This window comes from Eptatretus burgeri, chromosome 8 (genome assembly GCF_056783735.1).
Source record: "Eptatretus burgeri isolate ZD-2024b chromosome 8, Ebu_testis_v1, whole genome shotgun sequence".
In the NCBI taxonomy this organism is placed as follows: Eukaryota; Metazoa; Chordata; class Myxini; order Myxiniformes; family Myxinidae; genus Eptatretus; species Eptatretus burgeri.
The window spans coordinates 95,779,126-95,804,870 of record NC_140968.1 but is presented as its reverse complement, the minus strand read 5'-3'; the positions used below and the strand labels follow the sequence as shown (position 1 = coordinate 95,804,870).

General features: G+C 43.6%; 2 protein-coding genes across 3 annotated transcripts in view; one reads left to right on the top strand and one right to left on the bottom strand.

Annotated features, from left to right (window-relative positions):
• DHX30 (DExH-box helicase 30) overlaps positions 1–21,406 on the top strand; it is a 114,673-nt gene extending 93,267 nt beyond the window's left edge. For both annotated transcript variants that reach the window (XM_085893095.1, XM_085893094.1), the window contains exons 13-20: positions 1,450–1,656; positions 1,780–1,861; positions 2,586–2,779; positions 5,810–5,972; positions 19,336–19,493; positions 19,611–19,711; positions 19,936–20,075; positions 20,420–21,406. In XM_085893095.1, the coding sequence (XP_085749221.1) occupies positions 1,450–1,656; positions 1,780–1,861; positions 2,586–2,779; positions 5,810–5,972; positions 19,336–19,493; positions 19,611–19,711; positions 19,936–20,075; positions 20,420–20,712 (1,338 nt within the window). In that variant the 3' untranslated portion in view covers positions 20,713–21,406. The remainder of the gene's footprint in view (positions 1–1,449; positions 1,657–1,779; positions 1,862–2,585; positions 2,780–5,809; positions 5,973–19,335; positions 19,494–19,610; positions 19,712–19,935; positions 20,076–20,419) is intronic.
• Positions 10,760–15,506, bottom strand: LOC147022324 (uncharacterized). Its single transcript, XM_085893096.1, has 2 exons — positions 15,039–15,506; positions 10,760–14,955 (listed from the first exon to the last, which is right to left on the bottom strand). The coding sequence occupies exons 1-2, from the start codon at positions 15,330–15,332 to the stop codon at positions 13,225–13,227; spliced, it is 2,025 nt and encodes a 674-aa protein (XP_085749222.1). The 5' UTR covers positions 15,333–15,506; the 3' UTR covers positions 10,760–13,224.
• Positions 21,407–25,745: the final 4,339 nt, after the last annotated feature.

Sequence of the window (25,745 nt, the reverse complement as noted above, 5' to 3'; positions counted from 1 at the left end):
TTAAGTCCCCACCCCCTGGGGAATGAATCGAGGGTCAACTCTAAAAAAAATTGTTCTATATTTCATGTTTTCTCAATGTTGATTCCACACAAAGTTTCACTTGAAAATGTGCCTACAATTTCATTTTTTGGTCTGTGACCTATCATCCTTCCAAGGTCGGAAAAATGAGTGCCAGCATGCTGGCACACTGTGTCGGAGTGGCGACCCATTCAGGATTGTGCCCAATAGCCAAGGAGACTGCTTAGGCAGCACCAACGCTCTGCACAGAGTATGGTCCCAATCCCCTCCTCCTCCTCCTCCTCCTCCTCCTCCTCCTCCTCCTCCTCCTCCTCCTCCTCCTCCTTTTGACCCCAGCCCAGGGGGTGGGTCCAAAATTGTACTGCTCTTGTATATTCTGCCCACATGGTGATCATAACTTCCAAGTTTGGTGAATTTCTGCACAACCATTTAACAGGAGACAGCATGACAGACGGCGCTGATTACAATATCCTCCTCCCAACCCCCTACCCCATTCCTGTTTTTTTTTGTTGTTAAAGCATGGGGATACAAAATTGCGAATATTTGCCGTCCGTAACATGTGTAAGCTATGCTGTTCAACTGCCTTCAGCGAACCGACGGGTTCAATGCTATTACAGTATTGCATACCCAGGCAAAAATAACATTCCTTTCCTGTAGTAGTTCTCTGCAGACTACTACAGTGTACGAGTACAACTCTCATGTACTATAATTCTAACTGTAGCATTTTTGCCTGGGTATTGTCCCTCCTCCTCACGCCCTGCCCACTCACCTCTCCTTTTCCAAGCGCTTTCCATAAATGAAGAATGATGCTACTGAGCTTGTACTGTAATTGTTTCTGAATGAGTCGGACCTTCCACAACGTACATCCTTTAATCTTACTATTTGAGAAGTGTCTGTGTGTGTTTATTTTACTTGTATGAGCAGCTGGACAGAATGAGTTGAAAACTGGCCGTTGTACTCTGTGTGCGTGCGCGAAGGTTGTAGCCGGTTAAAAAAATAATTACTCGTCCCAGGGGTTCAGGGTGAGGGGAGGATCCCAATTCTCTATATGTAATTGTGTATCATGTTGCACCACCTGGTGGGGACCGGTTTTAAGTCTTAATAAAATGCCCGAGACATCATATGAGTGGGGGAGTTAACACCTCCCTTAGGACAGGTTCCTAACTTGTATAAACCCAAAGATGGCAAGAAAGTAATTTCGCAGCTTTTGGTCCTTCTTGAAAAAATTGTTTTTCGATATTTACTGCATCCAATGATTATTGATGACACCTCATTTTGTACATAGTTTACACCTGTCTTGTATTGTAAAGTTTATTTGTTTGTTTATTTTTTGGTGCAACGATATTACACACACCCATCTTGTTAAGCGAGCAATGGTCAGCATTTGGTGCCCTATTGTGCAATCCAATCAACCTAGCCACTTACACACAGGTCTCCAGCTTGGACACAGAATGGGTGTCACGTGTTAACGTGATCCAGCGGCGTGGACGTGCCGGCCGTTGCTGCCCTGGATTCGCTTATCATCTGTTCAGCCAAAATCGACTCAAAGCGTTGGATGAGTTTGAAACGCCTGAGATATTGCGTACACCACTCGAGAACCTCGTTCTGCAAACAAAAGTGCACGTTCCCCACATGCGTGTGAGTTTGAATCCCCAGCTCATTTTATTTAATACAATCCGGTAAATCGAGACAATGGCGATCACGCACTTGTACAAGTAAGCATGGATTGTTGCGGCGACTAATATTGGGTAACTTTGCCAGGCCTTGGAGTTCTTGAGCCAGGCCTTGGAGTGTCCTCCTTTGGAAGCGGTGCAAGACGCTGTGACCAACCTGCAAGATCTCGGTGTGTCCCTATCATATGCACTTTCATATTTAAAGGACCTTTTGTGTGGCGGTGGTTACGGTACGATATATCGTATGGAATGCAAATACTTTTGCATGGAGTTGCCTCGAGATCTGCATCATGTTGGCCATGAATTGCAATGTTGAAATCAGACTTTTGAAAAAGATAAATACATGTTAACTTCCTTCTTTTATTTTTGAGCAAAAACATGGTGTTTGTAATGTACAGGTTTTCCAAATGTATGCTTTGTGATGAATGCATGTTCTTGATCATTTTTCCTTGTTATCCCCACACTTTCAAAAATAAATGCGGGGGGTGGGTGGGGTATTTTGAAATTGGCTCTCTGTCTCTGTCTGTGTCCGTCAATCTCCTCCTCCTAAACGGTTTTACATAAATCACCAAACTTGGTAGTCATCACATGGCACGAAGATGTGAAAGCAGTATAATTTTTGACTTTGCCCCTGCGACCCTGAGTTGAGGTCAAAAGTTCAAATTCCAGAAAATGCTATTACGGACACATTTTAAAACATTTTTGAAATAGAACTTTGTATGTGCAGCCACATTAGGGGATGCATGAAAAAAAAATTTAAGTTTTTATAATCCAGTACCCCCCCCCTCCCAGTTCATGCCCCAGGCAGTGGGGACTTAGGTTTTTGTTATAAGACTTTGGTCAGCTTCATTCTAGTTTTTTTTTGTTGCTGTTGTTGTTTTTTCATGTCCATAGAACTGCTCGACGACGATGAGAAGCTGACTGCCCTTGGGCGGCGTGTGTCGCATGTGGCAGCTGAACCACACCTGGCTAAGGCTGTAGTACTGGCCACCAGCCTGCGGTGCCTTCAGCCTCTGCTCGCCATCGTTGCCTGCCTCACTCATGATCCTTTCCGCAGTGTTCCTAGTGAGCGTGCCATCCTCAACCAGGTGATGCCTGCTGAATGTTTTTTTGATTTCCTAAGTAGATTGATGACTTCCGTCATCTGTTTGTGTGTTTGTTTGTTTGTGTATGTGTTTGTTTGTTTGTAGTCACGATAACTCGAGAATGGAAGAAGCTACCAATGTCAAATAACACCACGTGATTCAGGAGGGTGATGGCTAGCGCTGATTAGATTTTGGTCAAAGGTCAAGGTCACAGTGAGGTCAAACATTCGATTTTTTGATGGTTTGGTGCAGAATCATCGTAGAAACTTCTGGTTTGTGTCGCTACCTTCTCGAGAGACAGCTTTTATTAGACAAGGTCAGAGGTCAAGTTGACGATTTTGTAAGTACCAGTCTATGACTGCTTGTTTGTTACTTACGAAATCTAAAGATTTTGTAAGTATATTGATGACTTCCGTCCTCTGTTTGTGTGTTTGTTTGTTTGTGTGTTTGTTTGTTTGTGTGTTTGTTTGGAGGCACGATAACTCGAGAACGGAAGAAGCCACCAATGTGAAATTACACCACGTGATTCAGGAGGGTGATGGCTCGTGCTGATTATATTTTGGTCAAAATCGGTCAAAGGTCAAGCTCACAGTGAAGTCAAACATCCAAAACATTCGATTTTTGATGGTTTGGTACAGAATCATTGTAGAAACTTCTGGTTTGCGTCGCCACCTTCTCGAGAGACAGCTTTTATTAGACAAGGTCAGATGTCAAGTTGACGATTTCGTAAGTACCAGTCTATGACTGCTTGTGACTTACGAAATCTAAATATTTCGTAAGTATATTGATCAGTTCCGTTTCTGTTTGTATGTTTGTTTGTTTGTTTGTTTGTTTGTAGGCACGATAACTCGAGAACATAAGAAGCTACCAATGTCAAATTACACCACGCGATTCAGAAGAGTGATGGCAAGTGCTGATTAGATTTTGGTCAAAATCGGTCAAAGGTCAAGGTCACAGTGAGGTCAAATATCCGATTTTTGATGGTTTGGTACAGATAACTCGAGAACGGAAGAAGCTACCAATGTAAAATTACACCACGTGATTCAGGAGGGTGATGGCTAGTGCTGATTATATTTTGGTCAAAATCGGTCAAAGGTCAAGGTCACAGTGAGGTCAAACATCCAAAAAATGATAACTCGAGAACGGAAGAAGCTACCAATGTTAAATTACACCACGTGATTCAGGAGGGTGGTGGCTAGCACTGATTAGATTTTGGTCAAAATTGGTCAAAGGTCAAGGTCACGGTGAGGTCAAACATCCAAAACATTCGATTTTTGATGGTTTGGTACAGAATCATCGTAGAAACTTCTAGTTTGCGTCGCTACCTTCTCGAGAGACAGCTTTTATTAGACAAGGTCAGAGATCAAGTTGACGATTTCGTAAGTACCAGTCTATGACTGCTTGTTTGTTTGTTGTTTTTTATTGTCAAGGCATTGTGTAATATATATATATATATATATATATATATATATATATATATATATATATATATATATATATATATATATATATATATATATATATATATATATATATATATATATATATATATATATATATATATATATATATATATATACAGGAGACTAGGCATAAGTCGTCACCATCGGGACCGAGAAAAAAGTGACGACTTAGAAATGTGACGACTTACGCGGATGCGAACATTCATGATGACTGTGGGGTGAAGGATGAAGTCGCGCGTGGCCTGGACACATATGTGTGAGAGCCAGCTATTGTACCAAAAGGAAAACACAATCCTCGGGGCATAGGTGGGGATTCATTGGTGAGTTGGAAAGTGATCAAACAAAGATGGAATTCATGAATCAGTTTATCAAAAGTAAAGATAATGAACAACTGTAAGACAACAACTTCACCTGCTTATCACCATGATGGGATTGACCAACGAACCCCAGAGACTTTTCTGGCAGCATCTGCCAGAAAAGCCCAGTCTCATTGGCATTGTACACGTCCCGAGGCTGATACCCTTCCAAGATGTCTTTCAATTTGCCATCTTTCCAGTCGTGCACCACTGCCGAATCCACGCTGCCTGATTCGCCGCACTTCTTGACCTTGCCGATTCCCCACCTCACTTTAAATCTGTCTGTCCAGTGCATCGGCAAGGTCTCGGCATCATCATGCCCGAGGTCCGCAGCGAATTGACGTGCCTTCAGCAGCAACATTTCACCGTCCAACCGAATATTTGGCTGAGCAGACATTTGCCGAAACCAGATGATGAGCGCGCCATCGACATCTTCAAAGGACACACGTTTCACACTTACCACCGGCCTCGCGATCTTCTCCACTTGTCCAAACATCGTGCCCTTATTCTTCAAGATATCGTTCAATGTCTGCCGTTTGATGTCCAACTTCTCAGCTATGGCTGTTTTCTTCATCAGTGGGTTTGCCTCGCAAAACTGGATAATGTCGTATTTTTCTTGGTAGGTTTTAGTTGTAAACTTACGCTTAGTCGCCATTGTCCTGCCTGCAGTGCGATCAACGTGTGTACGCAGTTATAAATAGCCTATCACTGGCGGTGTAAACCAATGAGCGAGCATCACGATTCCATGAAATCGGGATTCTTACGAGGCAGCAGTTCTGTGTGACGAGTTAGGAGTGGTAATTTACTTGAGTTTCCATTACGTGGGAACGGACAACATCTGACGACTTAAACGAAGTGACGACTTAGAGATGATGACTTACAGAGGGATGACCCTTTATTCATAGGGACTTAACATGAGATAAATTCGGGACTTTTTGACGCTGCCGACTTAGGCGAAGTGACGAGTTACACGCTGCCGACTTAGGCGAAGTGACGAGTTACACGCTGCCGACTTACGCCTAGTCTACTGTGTGTATATATATATATATATATATATATATATATATATATATATATATATATATATATATATATATATATATATATTTTTTTTTTTTTATTTATTATTATTTATTTATTTATTTGTTCCAAAGCATGTTTGAGGTTTTGCATATTGACTCTCTTTACCTTATGTACGGATAATGTGTGCACAGGTTAAAAGGAACTTGGTGCGGGGTCGCCGCAGTGATCACCTGGCCTATGTGCTGGGTATAGAAGCCTGGGAAAGATCTGCACTGGGCTTTGGGAAGTTTAGCAGCTTCAACAGGATGCAACAGGAGCTGCTGCTTCACCCACCTGCTGTAAGGTTTGTGAAAGGTATGGGCCTGACCTTGTGACCTTCCCTTTCAAATTTGTAGTGCATCTTTATTCCTGCAAATGAACACATTGTCCAGATTTGATTATATCGACAGTTGACTTGTGTAATATGAACCACCTCGCCTCAAAGAAAACAGCTGGTTCAACCACTTTTCCCAACCACAATTGTGGCTTGCCGCAATGAAATGAGTCTGCAGTCGCAAATAGTCATCCTTGATGAATCTACATTTCTTCAATAAAGCAAATGAGTTTTAAAGCGACGTCAACTAAGTGATAGCACGCGTGGTTCTCGAGTTCTCGACAAACATGTTGAATGTTGTCAGCGGGGACTGTATTTGAAAGTTATTACACCAGCCAGAGGAGAGGGTATTGCATTTGGGTCCGTTTGTATGTTTGTCTGTCTCTCTTTGTTTTGTTTATCCACACAGAACATATGAGGCCCCGCGAGGAGGAGTGATGTTAGCGACATTTTTTAATGATATGATGATGATAGGGTAAGGGTTAAAATAGTGCTTTCTGGCATTAACTCCAAAATGGCCGATGTGTCCCTTGCATCACTCCTCCTCGTGGCGCCTCGTATGTCTATTAATTACATACTATTGAAATGATAATGTTGCATGGTGTTAGTGATAATGATAATGAAAACTACTAGCAAGTTGCCCGTGCCCACACAAGATTCTAAACGGGGCAAGGATGGAAGAAGCAAAAATGCAAATGGTATCCCCCGTCATCGACCCTGTGAACTGGAAGCAACAACTCACATTTATTGCCACATCTGATACAATTTAAATCCTCGAATGGCGGCGAAGTGCTCCATTTGAGACTGTTCGGTATTTGTAGATTTTTCGCACCGAGTGTCCGTAATAAAAATTTGTATTGATGTCAAAGCCATTGAGCAATTGCAAATTAATAGTATGAGGATAATAAAATATAAAAAATGACCGTTTCTACAGCCATTTTTCCCTACTCTGCAGGGGTTAGGCTTTTTCTTGAGGCAATGTTTTATAGCCGGATGCCCTTCCTGACGCCATCCCTGGTCGCCTCTTACGACACACAGGGATATGGTGCACCTATTCTAACCGGGCATACACCGGGACCAGTACACTGGTACTCACTTCGCCGACCTCAGATGGATGACAGGCTGAGTCCACCCCCTGGTGTTAATTCAGCAGCCAACGGGGCTTGAACTCAGGACCCTGGGATCCCAAGCCACCACCCTAACCACTAAGCCAACACCAGGCTATAGTAGGAGGATAATGATAATGATAATGGTATCGTGATCATAATAATGATTGTATATAATAATGTTTACAATAATGATAATGGAAGGTACATGATAATGATGCATAACAATGACAATGGTACATAATGAAAAAAAAACTTCTTTAACAGCCACCTTTCTTGTGGGGTCTGCCGGGGAAAGCTCACAAACCGGCTGGTCAGGCTTGACGTTTGACTAATAAATTATGGCAGGAATTTTTAATTTGTTCATGGTGTCGGCGACAGCTCAACTATTCGCGAAGGACACCATAGGATCTTTAACATCCACCAACGAATACTGGCAGACGGAATGCCCGGTTCAATGTCCATCCGATGGATGGCGCATGCATTAATGAATCGCTTTGCCCGTGAAGCACTGACATGATAGTTACCTCCGCTACCGGAGGTGAAGGAGGTTATGTTTTCACCCCTTTCTGTCTGTTTGTGTGCAGGATATCTCAAAAAGTTGTGGACGGATCCAGATGAAATTTTGTGGACAGGTTGGGTGTGTGACAAGGACGAACTGATTAGACTTTGGTGAAGATCCGGATCTGGATCCGACTACTATAATTTTTTTTGTGATTCTTCACCATTGAGAGATTGGGCCAAAAATGATATATAGCATGATATCTCAAAAAGTTATGGACGGATTCGGATTAAACTTGGTGGACACGTTGTTGTGTGACGAAGAAGAATTGATTCAGTTTTGGTGAAGATCCGAATCCGGATCTGATAATTGAAGTGACTCTTCACCATTGAGAGATAGGGCCAAAAACGATATAGTACTGTGTATCACATGATATGTTAAAAATGTAATGGGCCTGATATGTTCTCATGGATCAGGCATTACGTGGCGGAGGTATGTGCCTGACCGAGTGCCCTAATAGTTTATAGCTGGGTTGGGATTCAAATCCAGGCAAGACAGCTTGTGGCAAGTGTGTGTATATAATAATAATAATAATAATAATAATAATGATTATGATAATGAAACATAATGGTACCTAATTAATTTATTCGTATGCAGCCTATGCCTGCTTAGCTGCATAATTTTCTGGGGGCACATCTGTGCCACTATATCAGTACACTGGTACTCATTTTGCTGACTTCAAAAGGATGATAGGCTGAGTCAACCCTACCTGGTGTTAATTCAGTGGCCTGACCAGGGCTTGAACTCATGACCCTAGGATCTTAAGCCAGTCAACTAACCATTAAGCCAACACCAGGCTTGTGATAATGAACATGATCCATAATGCTAATAATAATGACAATACTGAAAATGATAGTGAGAACAATGATAATGATAGCGATAATAATAATGGTACATAAGTACATTGATTAATTATATATCATTGGAACGTGAGTACAGCACGTCTAATTACATACCACTGGAACAGGAGTTTGTAGATTAATTACGTACTAATGAAATGTGAGTACATCTACTTACTACGTACTGTTTGAACGGGAGTTCAACTGTGAGTACTTGTATTAATTACATCCATTAATGACGTACTATTGGATCATACCTTTTAGACATTTCGACCCCTTCTCCACCCTCCGAAACCTTCGACCTAAAGTCATTTTTAGACATTTTACGACACTTTCGACCTTCACACCTTTCCAACCTTTTAATACCCTTTGGACACATTCGATCCTTTTCCAGACATTTTGTGCCTTTTTTTTCACCAGACCTTTTTGTACCTTTTTTTTCACCAGACCTTTTGTACCTTTTTTTTCACCAGACCTTTTGTACCTTTTTTTCACCAGACCTTTTGTACCTTTTTTTTCGCCAGACCTTTTGTACCTTTTTTTTCACCCGACCTTTTGTACCTTTTTTTTTTTCGCCAGATCTTTTGTACCTTTTTTTTTGCCAGACCTTTTGTACCTTTTTTTTTTCACCAGACCTTTTGTACCTTTTTTTTCACCAGACCTTTTGTACCTTTTTTTTCACCAGACCTTTTGTACCTTTTTTCACCAGACCTTTTGTACCTTTTTTTTTTTGCCAGACCTTTTGTACCTTTTTTTTCACCCGACCTTTTGTACCTTTTTTTTTTCGCCAGATCTTTTGTACCTTTTTTTTGCCAGACCTTTTGTACCTTTTTTTTTTTTCACCAGACCTTTTGTACCTTTTTTTTTCACCAGACCTTTTGTACCTTTTTTTTTTCGCCAGATCTTTTGTACCTTTTTTTTCACCCGACCTTTTGTACCTTTTTTTTTTCGCCAGATCTTTTGTACCTTTTTTTTGCCAGACCTTTTGTACCTTTTTTTTTTTTCACCAGACCTTTTGTACCTTTTTTTTTCACCAGACCTTTTGTACCTTTTTTTTCGCCAGACCTTTTGTACCTTTTTTTTCACCCGACCTTTTGTACCTTTTTTTTTTTCGCCAGATCTTTTGTACCTTTTTTTTTGCCAGACCTTTTGTACCTTTTTTTTTTTTCACCAGACCTTTTGTACCTTTTTTTCACCAGACCTTTTGTACCTTTTTTTTCACCAGACCTTTTGTACCTTTTTTCACCAGACCTTTTGTACCTTTTTTTCACCAGACCTTTTGTACCTTTTTTTGCCAGACCTTTTGTACCTTTTTTTTTTTTGCCAGACCTTTTGTACCTTTTTTTTTTTGCCAGACCTTTTGTACCTTTTTTCACCAGACCTTTTGTACCTTTTTTTTCACCAGACCTTTTGTACCTTTTTTTTTCGCCAGATCTTTTGTACCTTTTTTTTCACCCGACCTTTTGTACCTTTTTTTTTTCGCCAGATCTTTTGTACCTTTTTTTTTGCCAGACCTTTTGTACCTTTTTTTTTTTCACCAGACCTTTTGTACCTTTTTTTTTCACCAGACCTTTTGTACCTTTTTTTTTTCGCCAGATCTTTTGTACCTTTTTTTTTCGCCAGATCTTTTGTACCTTTTTTTTCACCAGACCTTTTGTACCTTTTTTTTTTTTTTGCCAGACCTTTTGTACCTTTTTTTCACCAGACCTTTTGTACCTTTTTTTTTTTTGCCAGACCTTTTGTACCTTTTTTTTTTTGCCAGACCTTTTGTACCTTTTTTTCACCAGACCTTTTGTACCTTTTTTTTCACCAGACCTTTTGTACCTTTTTTCACCAGACCTTTTGTACCTTTTTTTTTTCACCAGACCTTTTGGTCCTTTATTTCACCAGACCTTTTGGTCCTTTATTTCACCAGACCTTTTGCTCCTTTTTTTTCACCAGACCTTTTGGTGCTTTTTTTTTTCACCAGACCTTTTGCTCCTTTTTTTTTTTCACCAGACCTTTTGCTCCTTTTTTTTTGTTATTTTTTCCAGACCTTTGTGCCTTTTGCAAACCTTGGTGCCTTTTTTTTTTTCTTCTTCATATTTTCAGGCTTTTGCCTTTCCAATTATTTGCCACACAAAACAAGTACTGGTAGTTAGGAAATTTTAGGAAATTGTATTGACCATCTGTGAAAAAATTGCTTACCAAAAAATTTCTTCACTAACTTATTCATCTAGGTGTCTATTAACACCTATCAATTAGTGCAAACCCAAATCCTTGTGGAAAATTCTGGGGAGGCAATCAAAGTTCGGGTGCTCTCAGAGGGCCTGCGCAAAAAAATCGGAAAAGTAACTTTTGCCAATATTGACTTGTGGGATGTCTAACTAGGGGATTTTTGGGGTGCTGAATTGATTCCAACCATTATTTTTGAGAGAAAAAGCACTCCTTGATCATGTAAAATGTATTTTATTGACATTTTTAACAGAACTCTGCTCAATGGAAATGTTGCTTCTTCAGCTTTTCAACCTTATTCAACAAACTCCCCAGTATCTTCCTCACTCCTCTTGTCATCCAGCTGGTTTATGTTCAGGCAAGAGTTACCATGACAGATGCCGCAAGCAGAAATACACTTGACTCCTTGCTTTTAACAGCAGCACCTGAGTGAGCTGCAGTCCCCCGCACAGTTGCAGCTGGCAAACGTCAGGAGGTAGTCTGGTGCATATCCTTGCTCAGTGAGTTGCCATCCATAGTCCCGGGCATCCAACGATGGACTTTGAGGCATCAGCGAGTCTCTAGTCTGGAGGTAAGCTCGGAGAGAGTGCTGTGCTGCAGCTCCTGTTGTCGGGGGGAGTTTCTCAGGTTTTATGCTCCCAGTAGCACCTCGCTTGCTGAAGATGTTGAATCTCAAGTCTTCCAAGTCTTTGGAGGATTTCCCATGGAACATGAGCTTGAAAAGATCACAGCCTGCTTTAATGATATCACCTTTCTCAGCTCGGATGTCCATAAACATGTCCATTGCCCTCTCTGCTTCATCAGTCTTGCAGAGCTTGCTTAGCAAAGTTGGTTTGCTGAACCCAAAAATTGCACACACTGTATCGCAGCCAGAGAAGCTGTGCAAGAAGATGAGATACCTCCGGTATATCTCTTAGAGGGCCTCCCAAATCTTTCCGACATCGTAAGATGTTTCTTTGGTTGTCGTGAGGAATATCGGATGGTCTGCAACATGATGAATCAGCATAACCAGGACATCTGTGTCCTCAGCCCTCACCTCGACAGGGGACTCTCTTGCCTCATCTGGAGCTGCGCGGACGATGGAGGTGTCGGCATCATCGGAGCATTGCTGTACATTGATTCCATTCCTACTAAATGTCTCAGCAAGGAGCAGAACGAGCTGGGCTTTGTTGTTCTTGTTATCGAGGAACTTTTCTCTTGCAATAATGATTTTGAGATCCAGATGAATCTGAATGTCACAGCATGCATTCTTTGTTAGTCTCAAATGGTCATGGTCCTTGGTGGAGCTGCCATATCCGTCAAAGACCACCGTTATCCGGAGGCGATGGCTCCCCATGGACTTCACAACCCGGAGGTAGCTCTCGGCAACATCCTTCCAAGTAAGGTTAGCCTCCCACTTGACATTGTGCAGGAGCCACCCACCATCAACCACAAGGCTTGTGCAGGGGGGTTGTTCGACAGGTGCCACACATGCCTTCAGGGACCTTGCTCGGGCAGCCTTGTCTGGCTTTCGCAACCTTTGATTTTTGTCAAACAGAGACATCGGTTTTGGCGTCAACTCAAAGCGCAGAGCTTCTTTGGTCTTGACTTCACGCTCACTGATGACAATGAGGCGGTTGAATAGCTTCAGTGAGTCAATGACCAGCTTCTCGCCATTGACTTTGGGTCCAGATCTGAGGCTTGCAAGTGATTTGACCTTGTGTTTGGTTAACATTGCATCCACAACAGTTTCCCCATCCATCTTAGCCTGTATGGCTCTGCCAACTTCTTCTGCTTCATCAGCGTTGACTTGGTCTTCGGGAGTGCTGCTGAACCCAGTTGAGAAGGACACCAGAGTCTTCTTGTCCCGTTTGGCATCGAAAGGGTTGACTTCCTCCAACCACCTAACTATGGTGTTGACAGCATCGTTATCTTTCTTCATTTGGGCTCTTTTAATGTCTGTGTGGACAGGTACCCCACATTTGACCATGCTTCTTTCTAGCTCTTGGTGAATGAATGAGAAGTGGTTCAGAGTCTGAACCCAAGACTTATGAGAAGACTCATTCCGAAAGCGGCCTCTGTTTAGACCACTGGAGGATTTTGCCCCACGCATGAGTGTGGTTTCTATCGTGATGTCGGTCCATGTGCCGGACCATTCATGGTCTGAGAACCTGACTACATGGTTGCTGTACAAAGTGAACTTTGATAGAGTTTCCTGGAACATGGGACTCTCCTGTCGCTGATGCATCAGCTGTACATACAGCCTTGCTCCCTTTGCGTACTGATGGTGGCCCGCTGCTGCGAAGGTATTGAGCATTCCAATAATGCAGCTGAGATGACCTGTGTGGTCTGGGACACGCTCACTCCTGATGAATACCTTGATGAGGTCGATTCTGCCATAGTACCAGACCCACAGTGCTGGTGTCCTTCCTCCTTCAGCTAAGATCTTCAATCTCTCTGCCATCCTCTCCTCGAAGACAGTGACTATCCTTGGTGCATATGTTAGATTAGAGGAATTTTGGTTACCTGTTGTCTAATCTTTTGCAGTCCTGATGAAGTCCTCCATGTCTTCGTACTCCTGCTCACTGAAGACACCTCTCAGCACGAACTTAGCAATTCCTGCAGATGCAAGAAGGTGAAACCGAATGGCCTTGGCATAAGCCCTGCCTGAGAGGATGTGTTCTGCTGTGGTGCTGCCTGGATAAACTAGCTGTATGATCTCTTGCAGCCCACAGTCAGCCATGACCATCCCGGTGGACCCTAGGAAGCTTTTCAGGAGGTGAAACCCACCTAGTCTTGTGATGATGGGCAATTCAGACTGGAGGACTATCTGCGTTTCTTTCAACCATAGAGGCAGGTCGAATGTTTTCAGGGCAGGAGATGGACAGCGCTGTAGGCATTCCATTTGCATGGTGTAGATAGTGCTGTACTCGTTAGGGTCACCCTCGATGATTTGAAGAAACTCAATGAGGGACTTCTCCTTGCATTCAGGTCTGTATAATGACTTCGTGAAACCATTCCAGTTGGCATGTTCGAATGTCGGGTTGAGATTCTTGATAGCCCATCCTGCCATCCAAGCGATGTCCCCTGGCTGCAAGGCTGGAGGGTCTACATGAACATCTGCAACAGGAACAAACTTAACGTCTGCCAATCCTACTTTCGTTTTTGGAACAAAGGATTGAATCTTAACCTCTGCTGCTTTGAGGGTTGCTGCCTTCTCCTCAACAGTTATCTGCCTTCTTGGAATAGTTGCAAGAAGCTCTTCTTGTCTCTTTGCAGGTGCCGGAGATGTCATTAAGATGACGCCCATAGCTTGGAATGCTGTGTTCCTGTTTAGTGACACAATGTTCAGATCTATATTATCACCAACACATTGCTGAACTGTGCTTTCTTCTGGAACGAAGACGGCAAAACCCTCATCCATCTCATCACTATTCTCCTCTTGCTCTTCTGCCTGTTCTGGAGATAGGACAGCATCGACTTCTGCTTCCTCAATCTCTATGGCTGCTGCTTCATCTTTTTCTGTGACCATGATATCCTCCTGATCAATGCTCCCAAGTCCGTTTTTCCCGTTCAAGTAACAATACTTGTAGCGATGGAGCTCAGCATATGACTCAGAGTATCCTAAGTGATGACAACGGTCAATCAACCACTTGGATCCAAACATGTGGTCAAGTTGTATCGTGAGTCCGAGTTGAGAGGGCATCACTCCTGATCGAGGGCGATAGGCTTTCAGTAGGTTCTGGCCCCAGACTGCTACCTTTTCATCTGATTTCACGATTGGTTTCAGTAGCTTCTGTCGGCTGTTGGGAATCAAAGCAAGCTGGTTCTGTGTATTGGTCATGCTCTCCACCGAAGGGTACTGCTTCTGGTCAAGTGGGACTCTTGCCAAGTCTCCGCAGATCAGGTTGATGGCAGATGAAATGGTGAGCTCTTTCAGTTCAACATCGTCCAGGGTTTGCGAGGGGTTGAAGACCTGCTGACGGTAGTCTCGAAGGATTGCGTTTGTCATGTCTCTCAGACACACAATATCTGTTCTTCTCTCATCTGATGTGAAGTAGAGAGACTCCTCATACTGTTGCTGAAGCTTTATTTTCAGATACCGTGGACTGTATGCCAGACTTTTGTCCTCGCTGGGGTCAAGCTCTTCCATCTTCCTGTGGATCTCTGCAAGAGTTGTAATACCGTGCTCCACCCCTTCATCTATCCATAAGCACAGTTTCTCAAACAGCAACTGTCTCTCTTCATCAATAGGCCATCCGACCTGAGGACAAAAATATCATTGTTAATTAAGCCGAACTTATCATTTTCATTTTCATTTCATAAGTGCATTGCTATTATAATTACCTCAGGGTTTGTAAACGAGTGTGCGAATAGGGCCCTGCACCGAAGATGATAAAGCGCCTCTTCTGCTACCAAGTCTATGATCCCAGATAGACGACCGGCAACCTCACGTCCCCAGGCATCTCCTCGTCTCACAGCTGTCTCCATCAAATTCCTTTTCAGTCGGTCCTGGTAGCGATTGTCAGGCGCACGATACAACTTCCGGGCTCTGCCTGGATGATGCCACATATATGCATGATTAAAGTATTTGACTCTGAGTGGGAGAGTTAATAGAAAAAATAATTGAAAAATATACATTTGAACTTGTGCAGGACTCAGTAAACGCGCAACTTAAGGCGCTGTCACACCTTGACGATTTAGCCAGCAATGGCAACGTATAAAAATGTATGTGAAACGTTGGCGTATGCTGAAATTTTGATGTCGTTTTTTAAGTTTTGGTCGTATTCATAACGTGTTGGTCGTATGCATAACATATAAGTAACGGGCACAGAACGTTTCGTTGTCTTATAGATAACTTATACCAACGAATGCTTCGCGTGTTGTCGGCGTTCACAACCTCTGCCCAACGATAGTTTAACTTAGGCATAGCGCGCGGCACGTATCGCCGACAAACTCGTGGCGTAGCCTGTTAAAAACCTGCCGCACGCCGATTTAAATCATAACCGCCTGAAAATTGAAAGTGTCAACCACGCAGTCACACCTTGACGATTTAGCCAGCGTATGCCGACCAATGAAAAATTTGCCGAACCAAGCTGGCATACGTCGAATACGTTATGGGTAAGTTGTGTATACGTTAAGAGCACGCTGAAAAACGATGAAGTACGCTGTCATATTTCGTGGTACGTCTCGTACGTCGTGAAATTTCAAGCATGCTGAAAATTTTACGACATACTCGCCGTATGGCTCACACGTTCCACTAGGCTGGGAATAAGTTAGAGGCACGATATGCGATTGGTGACACATGTCGACACAAGTTCCTTGGAAGTTACTCATAAGTCGAAACACGTCGAGGTAATGTTTAGCATACCCGAATCTTATTTTCTCCATCAAGGCACATTTTCTTTTTTTCTCCTTGGCTCCGTGAAGGCACGTGACGAAATATCTGATGTTGTTGTTGTTGTTGTTGTTGTTGTTGTTGTTGTTGTTGTTGTTGTTGTTGTTGTTGTTGTTGTTGTTGTTTTATTATTATTATTATTTTAGTCTATCACGAATTTTAAAATATATTCGGACATTTGCTTTTAAGTTTCGACGTCGACGTGACAATATCCTCAAACAGAAAATATTCACAGAGGAGGAACTAAGAATAAGACATGAGCAAACTGAAGAGGCAATCGGACCTGACGTAACGACACGTGATGAAATATTGGAAGTTATTGTTGTTGTTTTTTAACGCTGCCAATACGCCATTATACGGTAGCTGTAAATTAGAAACACGTTCAGTAAGTTCTGTGGTCGTCCGGAAGACGTCAATCAAATACGTCAATATGCGTTGGAGGTACGTTACACATAGGTTCAAAGCACGTTACTCATAGGTTAGAAATAAGTTTTGGGTACGCTAAGCATTACCTCGACGTGTTTCGACTTATGAGTAACTTACAAGTAACGTGTGTAGACTATCGCATAACGTGCCTACAACTTATGGCCAGCGTAGCGGAATGTGTGAGTCATACGCTGGCATACGTTGTAAAATTTCAAGCATGCTAAAATTTGAGGACAACCGCAACGTACAACGATGAAAGCCAGCGTACTACGACGTATGGCAGTGTTTTTCAGTGTGCTCTTAACGTATACAAAACTTACCCATAACGTATTCGACGTGTGCCAGCGCTTTAGACAAATTTTTCATGTCGGCATACGCTGGCTAAATCGTCAAGGTGTGACAGCGCCTTTACCAGGGTTTCGTTCCAATGTTCCAACGTTGATGCCTTCATCACAGAGTATGCAAACATCACGGTAGATAAGATGCGCTGATGGACTGATGGTGTTTGGGAAGTGGAGCTGGAGCCAGGTGAGGTACTTTGCCCAGATGATATCCGGCGTTTTTTCGTCCTGTCTGAGCATCGGCCCTCCTCATCTTGTTCTATGGAAATAAAATTATTGTTTAGAAAGCAAATTTGAGATTATTATTGTCGTTTTTATTTGCAATGCTACTTCCTTTGAATGATGAATAAAAAAAAACTTACGATGAGCTGTTTCAGTTGCAGTGGATATACTTCTCGCACGACTGTACAACTCTGTTTTACAATCCGCATGGTATCTCAACTTGCTGTCTTCTCCGTTGTTCCAGTCCTCATTTAGTCTCCCGATCAACGCCGCATCACCCACAAACTCAGAATGTGATAAGATCCCTGGGTGGCCTTTATTGGAGACTTTTGAGAGCGTATGCTTTTCAATCCCGGAACCACCACAGCTGAAACACCTCAAGCCAGGTTCAGTCACATCCTTGTCCATACTGTCCTAAAAAATAAGACATTTTTTTGTAAACAACAGACAGGACATGAAATTTTGACACAAAACAGACAGAACATACATGCAGTGATGTGTTTTAACATTGAATATATTCAACGTCGAGTGGACCTATTAACTTCTATTGAGTCCGGTATACAATAATTTTATAGCTAAAAGCTCTTAGCTAACGTCAGCTAACACAGCGAATTCTACTGAGCATGAGCACAAGTATAACCAACAATATAGCAGTGGTTTCAAAAATGTTGTATGCTGGTTTCAGCACAATTTGAACAATCTGAATCAATTGAGCCAAATTACCGCAAAACAGTCTGAGATATCTAAAAATGTATCATATCAATATTTTACGGCCAGGGATTCATTTTTCCTCAAATCTAATGGTTGAAATCAATTCAGCACCCCAAAAATCCCCTAGTTAGACATCCCACAAGGCAATATTGTCAAAAGTTAATTTTTCCGATTTTTTTTTTCGTGCAGGCCCTCTGAGAGCACCCGAACTTTGATTGGCTCCCCAGAATTTTCCACAAGGATTTTGGTTTGCACTAATTGATCGGTGTTAGTAGACACCTCGATGAATATAGTAGACACCTCGATGAATACGTTGGTGAAGAAATTTTTTGGTAAGCAATTTTTTCACAGATGGTCAATACAATTTTCTAAAATTCCCTAACTATGGTGAGGATCTTCACTCTGTTTGCTCTTTCAAGTTTATAATACAGCTATCTCAAAAAAAAAATTGCACATGTGTATGTGGTACCTCGCCCTCATTTCATCAGAAGGAGTCACCCCAGTTATTCGGTGTTTATTGATTGTCCAGTTCGATGACTTCGGTATGGATTTTCTTTTTTTGGCCCTGTTCTTTTCATGTATTCACACTCGATTTGATATTTTTATTTCTACACATGAAACCTGGTGTTGGCTTAGCGGTTAGGGTGGTGGCTTGGGATCCTTGTGTCCTGAGTTCAAGCCCCGTTGGCCGCTGAATTAACACCAGGGGGTTGACAGCCTGTCATACTTCCGAGGTCGGCGAAATGAGTACCAGTGTAGCAACCAAAAGGCTGCACATGAAGGGAAGGGGTATCAATGGATTTTTAAATCTGGAATTTGTGTGGCGCAGGCATGATGGCCGATTGGCCTCCTCCTTTGCATAATTTCCTTGTGATCCTTGTAAACCAGTGGCTCGGGATTGCTATGTACTGCAATCCCAAACTAATCCAAATTGCCAATTATCATTGATCAAGACACAACTTCTCACCTCGTTTGGAGTAAGGGTTGCAACATCGGCCATCGCTGAAATTGTCCTTGTGTGTGATTCACCGATTTAATGTGAGGGGGTGCCCTCTTCATGGTACACGTTAGGAGGAAATCGAGGAGTGGTATAATTCTGTGCACCCAATTGAATGAACTGCTTTAATGTACACTGTACAGCGTCGCTCAGTACAAGTTTACCGTTTGTGTGATTTATTTATTTATTTATTTATTTTTTCAGTGAAACTTCTCAAGTCTTCTGTAAACATAACCCTTTCCTGAAGGCTGTTGATAATTGAAAGCTGAGTTTTTACCAACGATCCTATGCAGACTTGTTGGCGTCTGTTTTCAGATCCAAATCTTTGCTACTCTTGCGTGCAGCAATATTTCAACCCCTCGACCTCTGGGGGATGCCAGTTATCACCACAAGGAAATGTACTCTTTGCCTTAAAACAATCTCCCAGCTGATAAACCTTAAAAGAGAACACAGCTGTCAGCTCCTTCATGTATAGGGGATGGCTTTCCATTCTTTGACATGAAGCCACATATGCAATGACTTATGGTAGATAATTGTGGGGCCTTTCAGGTCTCATGCAGCAGTTTGCGCAGAACCTACAAGAGGCTGGACTCGTCAGAAACACGAAGAGTTGCTTACGTCCTGATGCTGAATACAACAACATGAGTCAGGAACATGAGCTTGTCCTGGGTGTGCTCACCGCTGGTCTTTATCCAAATCTCATCCAGGTAGTTTGTCTGCCAGACTCCAAATCAATCATGATGTTTCACTGCTGTTTCTTCTCAATAGTGCTTGGTATTTATTTAATTAATTAATTATTTATTGAAGTTACATTATGTGTGCAGATCAAGCGTGGAACTGTAACCAACAGCAAGTTCAGGCCTAACGACCTGAGTTTCCATACCCGGCGTGGCCATGTCATCTTGCACAGTAGCAGTATCAACAGGTAGGCTGTAGCGACCTGCACAATTTGTAAAGATTAGGGTGTAGGGGAGCCTGGGGAGAAGGGGTCAAAACTTCCACTATTTTGCATACCTACTATATAGATAGCCCCTATTAACCGACAAGGATTTATCCCAAGTCAGCATCTCCTCCCTCTCCCCTCCCCCACCAGCCCGCATCCTTTGCACTGACCAAAAAAATAACTTTTTCATTTTCTTCTGTCCTCAGGAATGAAGAAGTATTTCATTCTCGTTACCTCGTGTATCACACTGCAGTCCGTTCTAACGGAAAGGTGTTCATTCGAGACTGCTCGATGATCAATCCGCTCGCTCTGCTCCTGCTCACCCATGCCCCACTTTATCTGCGAGGTGAGATGGGTGCCCACCTCCTTGGACAAACTGGACCTTTCTTTCCCTGCCATTGTGCTTAGTTTGTCATTGCTGATCTTGCTGGTTACAAAAGAGCGATTAATGTTTTGAAAAGTTTTACCAACCTTTATGGAATAACCTTTCCAACTGCGTAAAGGTGGCCACATAAGACAATTGTGTACTTGTTCAGGTTATTTAGCATGATAGCATGTCAGTATATGCATGTGGCTAGCTGGATCGTACTCGTTTTGCTGCGTTGGTCTGCACTCGTTTGTTTTAAACTCGGAGGTCGACACGTTCGTAGATCTCGACCCTTTTTGTTGCACTTGCCTGTCCTTTCACAGAGTCCCAGGAAGGAGTGTTGCTGGAACTGGGCGAAGGAGGTTTTGTTGTCAGATTGCTTGCTTCGCCACCGGATACACAGCTGCTGTGTTGTTTGCGCAAAGCCGTGCATCGCATGCTCGTCGAAAGGCTGAATGGTCCTGTAAGCCCTACGGCTCACGCCCGCCACACCGCACTCCTGAGGCTCCTGGTTGCTGTGCTTAATGCCCCGCAGCAGTCATTTAGCGAGGGGGTTACTTCTTGTGATACGGGAGACAAACCGATGCTGGTGGAAGAAGGATTTTGCTCCAATTAGCCATCGTACTGAGTGAGAATGAGGTTTCACCGTGATATGGTTCTCTTTACATGCAGATTGAGTGGGGGGTGTGTGGGGGGTTAGGGGGGGGGATCCTTCACTGACAACGTCACCATGGAACATTGCATCTTCACTCAAGTTTTGTTGAATATTGGCCTCTCCATCACTTCAGACAAATTGAGCACTGCTTGGTGCGAATGCAGAGATGCGAAGCTATTCGATTGTAAGATGGCTCATGGACTGTTCCTCACACTTCGGTTATTTAACGAGTATCGGAACATTTGCACAGGCTTTTTGACTCCACTCTGGGGCTTGTAAAGACTCTTCGCTTTTTCTTTTGTGTTTAAGACTCAAACAAGGGAAAGAGATTTGAGATTCCTCATGTTGCATTCCTTGTCCATATCTGAAGCTGCGTGGAAAACGGTTCGAGCACTTTACCTTTCGCTGAAAGGCATTAACCAGTACCTTTTGACCGCTGCGACAAACAAAAGGTGTTCGTGTCTGATGGAGATTTGCAGCCTGGCTTGGGTGGGTCGTGTTACATGCAAACTGTTGTTGTTTGTGATTGTTGTTTCCCAAAGTTGCAACAAAAAAGGCAAGTTCATGATTTTGGAACCTTTTCTGTTTTTTTTTTTTTTGTCATCAAAACGTTTTGGTGATTGACATTTGAATTAAATAATCTCACACACTGAGACATAGGTGTGGTGTTGGTACCAAAAGGTAATCGACAAAAGCTCTTGGAATGTACAAAAGGGATTGTGAATACCTTCCCCCTCAAGCCTTACTCATGTTACTTACCCCCACATCCTTTTTTAATTTATTTTTAAAGTCTTTTTACCTCCATATGATGCACATGTTAAATGTAATCTTAAAATGATATGTGGATCAGGAGGTCAGGTCAGGTATTGAAGCATGCGCCAGAGTAGCGCGTCGCTGTGTCCATCGTCCGCCGGTACTCCCAGGGGCCTCCGTCTGGCCATCCCCATCTCCTTGAGATGCTGATCAACCTGCTGCAACCACAAGGCACGTGGTCGGCCCATTGGCCTCCTCCACTCACGAGGCTCCCTCGCTGAGAGAATCTCATGAGCAGGATCAGTGTCAGGATAACGAGCCACATGTCCATACAGCCGCAGGTGACGCTCACGGACTACGCAGGTTACAAATCTCATTTGAGTCTCTCTCAACAACTACTCGTTAGACTCAAAGTCTGACCAGCGATAGCCAATGATTCTCTGAAGAGACTTGGAACCAAAGGAATTAAGTCGCCGTCTCAGATCCCTGATCAGAGTCCAAGTCTCACATTCGTAGAGCAAGACTGGAAGCACCAAGGAGACTCGGACTTTCATCCTCCTGCACATATACTGACAGCACCACTCCCCAGGCCCAACCCAGACATCTATTCACCTCTGGCTCAAAACCAGCAGAGACGTGAATATCACTACCAAGGTAAGTGAATCTCTCTGTGACCTTAACATCCTCACCACAAACAGGTACAAACAAGATGGCTTAGTTTTGTCCCAGGAAACCCATAATCCCAGCGGCTCAGAATCCTCATTCAGAACCTCGAGGGCCCCAAAAAGGATCTCCAGTCTCTCTGCAAAGATGACTGCATCATCTGTGAAATCAAGGTCAGAGATCTTGACATTCCCAAATGATGTACCGCAGCTTGATCTCTGACGTTCTCCCCAGAATCCAGTCAATACAAGAGCTGAAAGGTGTGGGGTCCAGTACACACCCCTGAAGAACTCCAGCAACAACTGGAAATAAGTTGGAGATGGCACCACCACATCACAGCACTCTCAGTTCCAGAGTATATTTGAGACATCAGATTGATCAGTTTTGGTGGCACCCCACAAACATTAAGAATCCTCCAGAGGGCATCCCGATTCACTGAATCAAACGCTTTGCAGAGATCAACATCGGCTGGGTGGTGGGCTTGTGGTCCTATGATCCTGAGTTCAAATCCCACTTTGCTGTTGAATTAATACCAAGTGGGGTTGACTCTGCCTCTCATCCTTCCAAGGTCGGCAAAATGAGTGCCAGCTTGCTGGTATCCTGTGTCAGAGTGGCGACCCATTCAAGATTGCACCCAATAGCCATGGAGACTGCTTAGGCAGCACCAGCACTCTGCACAGAGTATGGTCCCACTGGATGGATGGAACACAGGATGCAAGCAGCCCTGCCAAAACTCTCATCTGCATTCGGTGAGGACCCGAAGGGCAAGGATACGGTCAATCGACCTCTTTGGTGTAAAGCCTGACTGCTCTGGACGCTGGTGCTCAAGCAGATGGTGGTGAACCCCATCAAGAATTATCCGAGCAAAGACCTAGCCCTGCACTGAGAGCAGCGTCACCCCTCGGTAGTTGTTGCAGTCTGGACGATCACCCTTCCCTTTCCAGAGAGGGACAAATGACCCCTCTTCCAGTCAGTTGGGATGATTCCTGTGTTGCACTCAACAGAACTGCATGCAACAACATGAGTACAGCATTTCCACATTATCTCAAAATGATAATCCACAGATCCGAGGAGCTTTACCCCATTTCAAATGGTTCACCGCAGCCTGTGTTTCCACAAACAATGGTGGATCACAGTTGATTGGAGGGTCAGCAATAGGGATAGCAACAACCCTTACACCAACTCAACAGCTGGTAGATCAGCCTGGTACAGTCGCTCAGTCACCAGCCTGGCGGGCCTTCACAAAGGACTCCTCTGTCGAGAGCCCACCACCCTCTGCTCAAACTGCAGTACACTGAGGGACGGGCTTGGATGAATGCAATGCGCGAATTCCCCTGTAAGCAGGACGAGACTCACTTGACCACAGGTGATGCTCTACCCCCTCATCGATTCCTCACACATAGGCCTCTTTGTCCACCTTCAGCACATGTGCAGTTTTATGCCTCAACTCCCTGAACAGCTCAACTCTGCCATTCAGCCTGGCCCTGCGACTCTGGTCAATGGTATCCAGTGTCCCTTGAGACAAAATTCTTCTTCGCCCTCCAGTGAGTTATAAGACATCCACCGGCAACATCAAGGATGGTCGTCTTTAAGGCACTCCACAACTCTTCAGGATTCCCCAAAGCACTCAGAAATCCCCACTCAGCCTGTTCACAAACTCCTCAGCTCCCCTCTCATCCTTGAGCTTGCCAACATCCAGCCTCGGCTTGGATGGTACCATTCTCCCGGATTTAAGCTGCAACTTAGAGTTCCTACCACAAGCCTGGAGATGGAATTGAGGATATGAGCACTCCGGTAGACCCTGCAATTCTGGATCATCCTCCGCGACCAACAACGAGCACATGGTCAATCTCCTTTGCCACACCGCCAGCGTTGGAATACCAAGTCCAGCGATGAGCTTGTGGGCGCTGAAACCATGAACCAGCCATCCGAAGTCCACGACTTCTTGCAAAGTCAAGGTATTTGGTGCTATTCTGGTTCACAGTTCCAGACCCATGGGGACCAACACATGTCTCATAGACATCCCTATCAGTTCCAGTCGATGCATTGAAATCCCCCAAGACTAGAAGAGTATTTCGCCTGAGGCACTGATCAACCACAGACTCGAGCGTAGCATAGAATGCATCCTTCATGGTGAGATCACTCGCCTCAATCGGGGCATATATGGAGACCAGGGAAATGACACCGAAGGAGTGACGAATCCTTAGTCTCATAATACGCTCGTTGACAGGTGTTACCTCAGTTATCATTGCAATCAGCTTATTGTACACAACTTCAGCAACTCCTTGAGCATAGTAAGCATCAGAGCGACCACACCAATAGTAGGTGTAGCCACCTGCCATGATGTCACCGCTATCCGGTCTCCGAACCTCAGAGAGTGCTGCAATACCAATGTTCAAATGCTTGTGCTCAGATGATGACAGACAGGTGATCATCCTCTCTTTGGGATGGGACATTCCAGGCACCCACCCAAAGGGACCTCCTTCGGGTAACCCAAGTGGACTACCATCTGGTGGATGACACCTCAGCACCACCCCAACACACACGACCACAATCTGACCCGGGAAGGTTACCCTGTGGTTTTCCTCCTATCATGAAAGAGTGGGGGTCCTGAAGAATTTGTCCCAATCCCATCATCTGGTGAGCTGCCCTGTGGAGGGCAACTGCACTCCCACGGAGTGGGTTTTCAATTTTCTTTCTAGATTTCTTGTGTTTTGGCAGAGTGAAGGGTTTTACGGTGGCTGGAGTGCAAATCCTGGCCCCAACCTCCAAGAAAAAAGTAACCAAACTGCAGGAGGACGTCCGCAGACGCAGTTGGGCACTCAACCTGGATGGCTGTTGGCTCAGAAGGAGCTCCTCGGCCCTTTGACAGGTTTTGTTCTTCATCCTGCTAGGTGTCCATGTCATACACCCTCCTCGCCAGAAAACCTGGTGGGGGAGACGGTTTAGTCGCCGACAACCTGACTATGAAACAGGTTCGTACAGGTTTACATGGTACCTGTAGCAAGTCACAGATCTGATCTGGCCTGACCTGACAATAAGGATCAGGAGGTGCTCAGACAAGAGCATTAAGAGAGCTTTATCATTTAATCTCTGCTCAACAACGATACTCAACCAAGAATCAAGTTCCAACTTATTCTTTTTTTAATATACTCGATGGTGATGAGTGTTGTAAAAAAAAAATTAAGTTATTCCCTAAAATAGAACATAAATATTCATTGGTTCACTGTTTGAGTGTCGTGAAAATATCTTAATACTGAATTGTAAATTTATTCTTTTGTGGAAAAAAAATAACATCAGTAGTTCATTAAGAATTAGTTGAGAGATGGAGAAAATTCAGAGATTTTGGTTGTCGGTCAATAAGTTTCCTTAAATTTTTTTCCCATTCACTTCCATGTAAATTTTTGTTGTGTCCAAGAACTCCTAAAACCCTATTATACCCCATGTTATAAACTCCTAAAACCCTATAAATGTAAACGTGAGAACCATTCACAATCCTTCAAGTAAGATGCCATTCCAGCACATAGCTTAGCATGTATTACTGCCATGTATATGATGATAGTTTTTCACGGTAATCT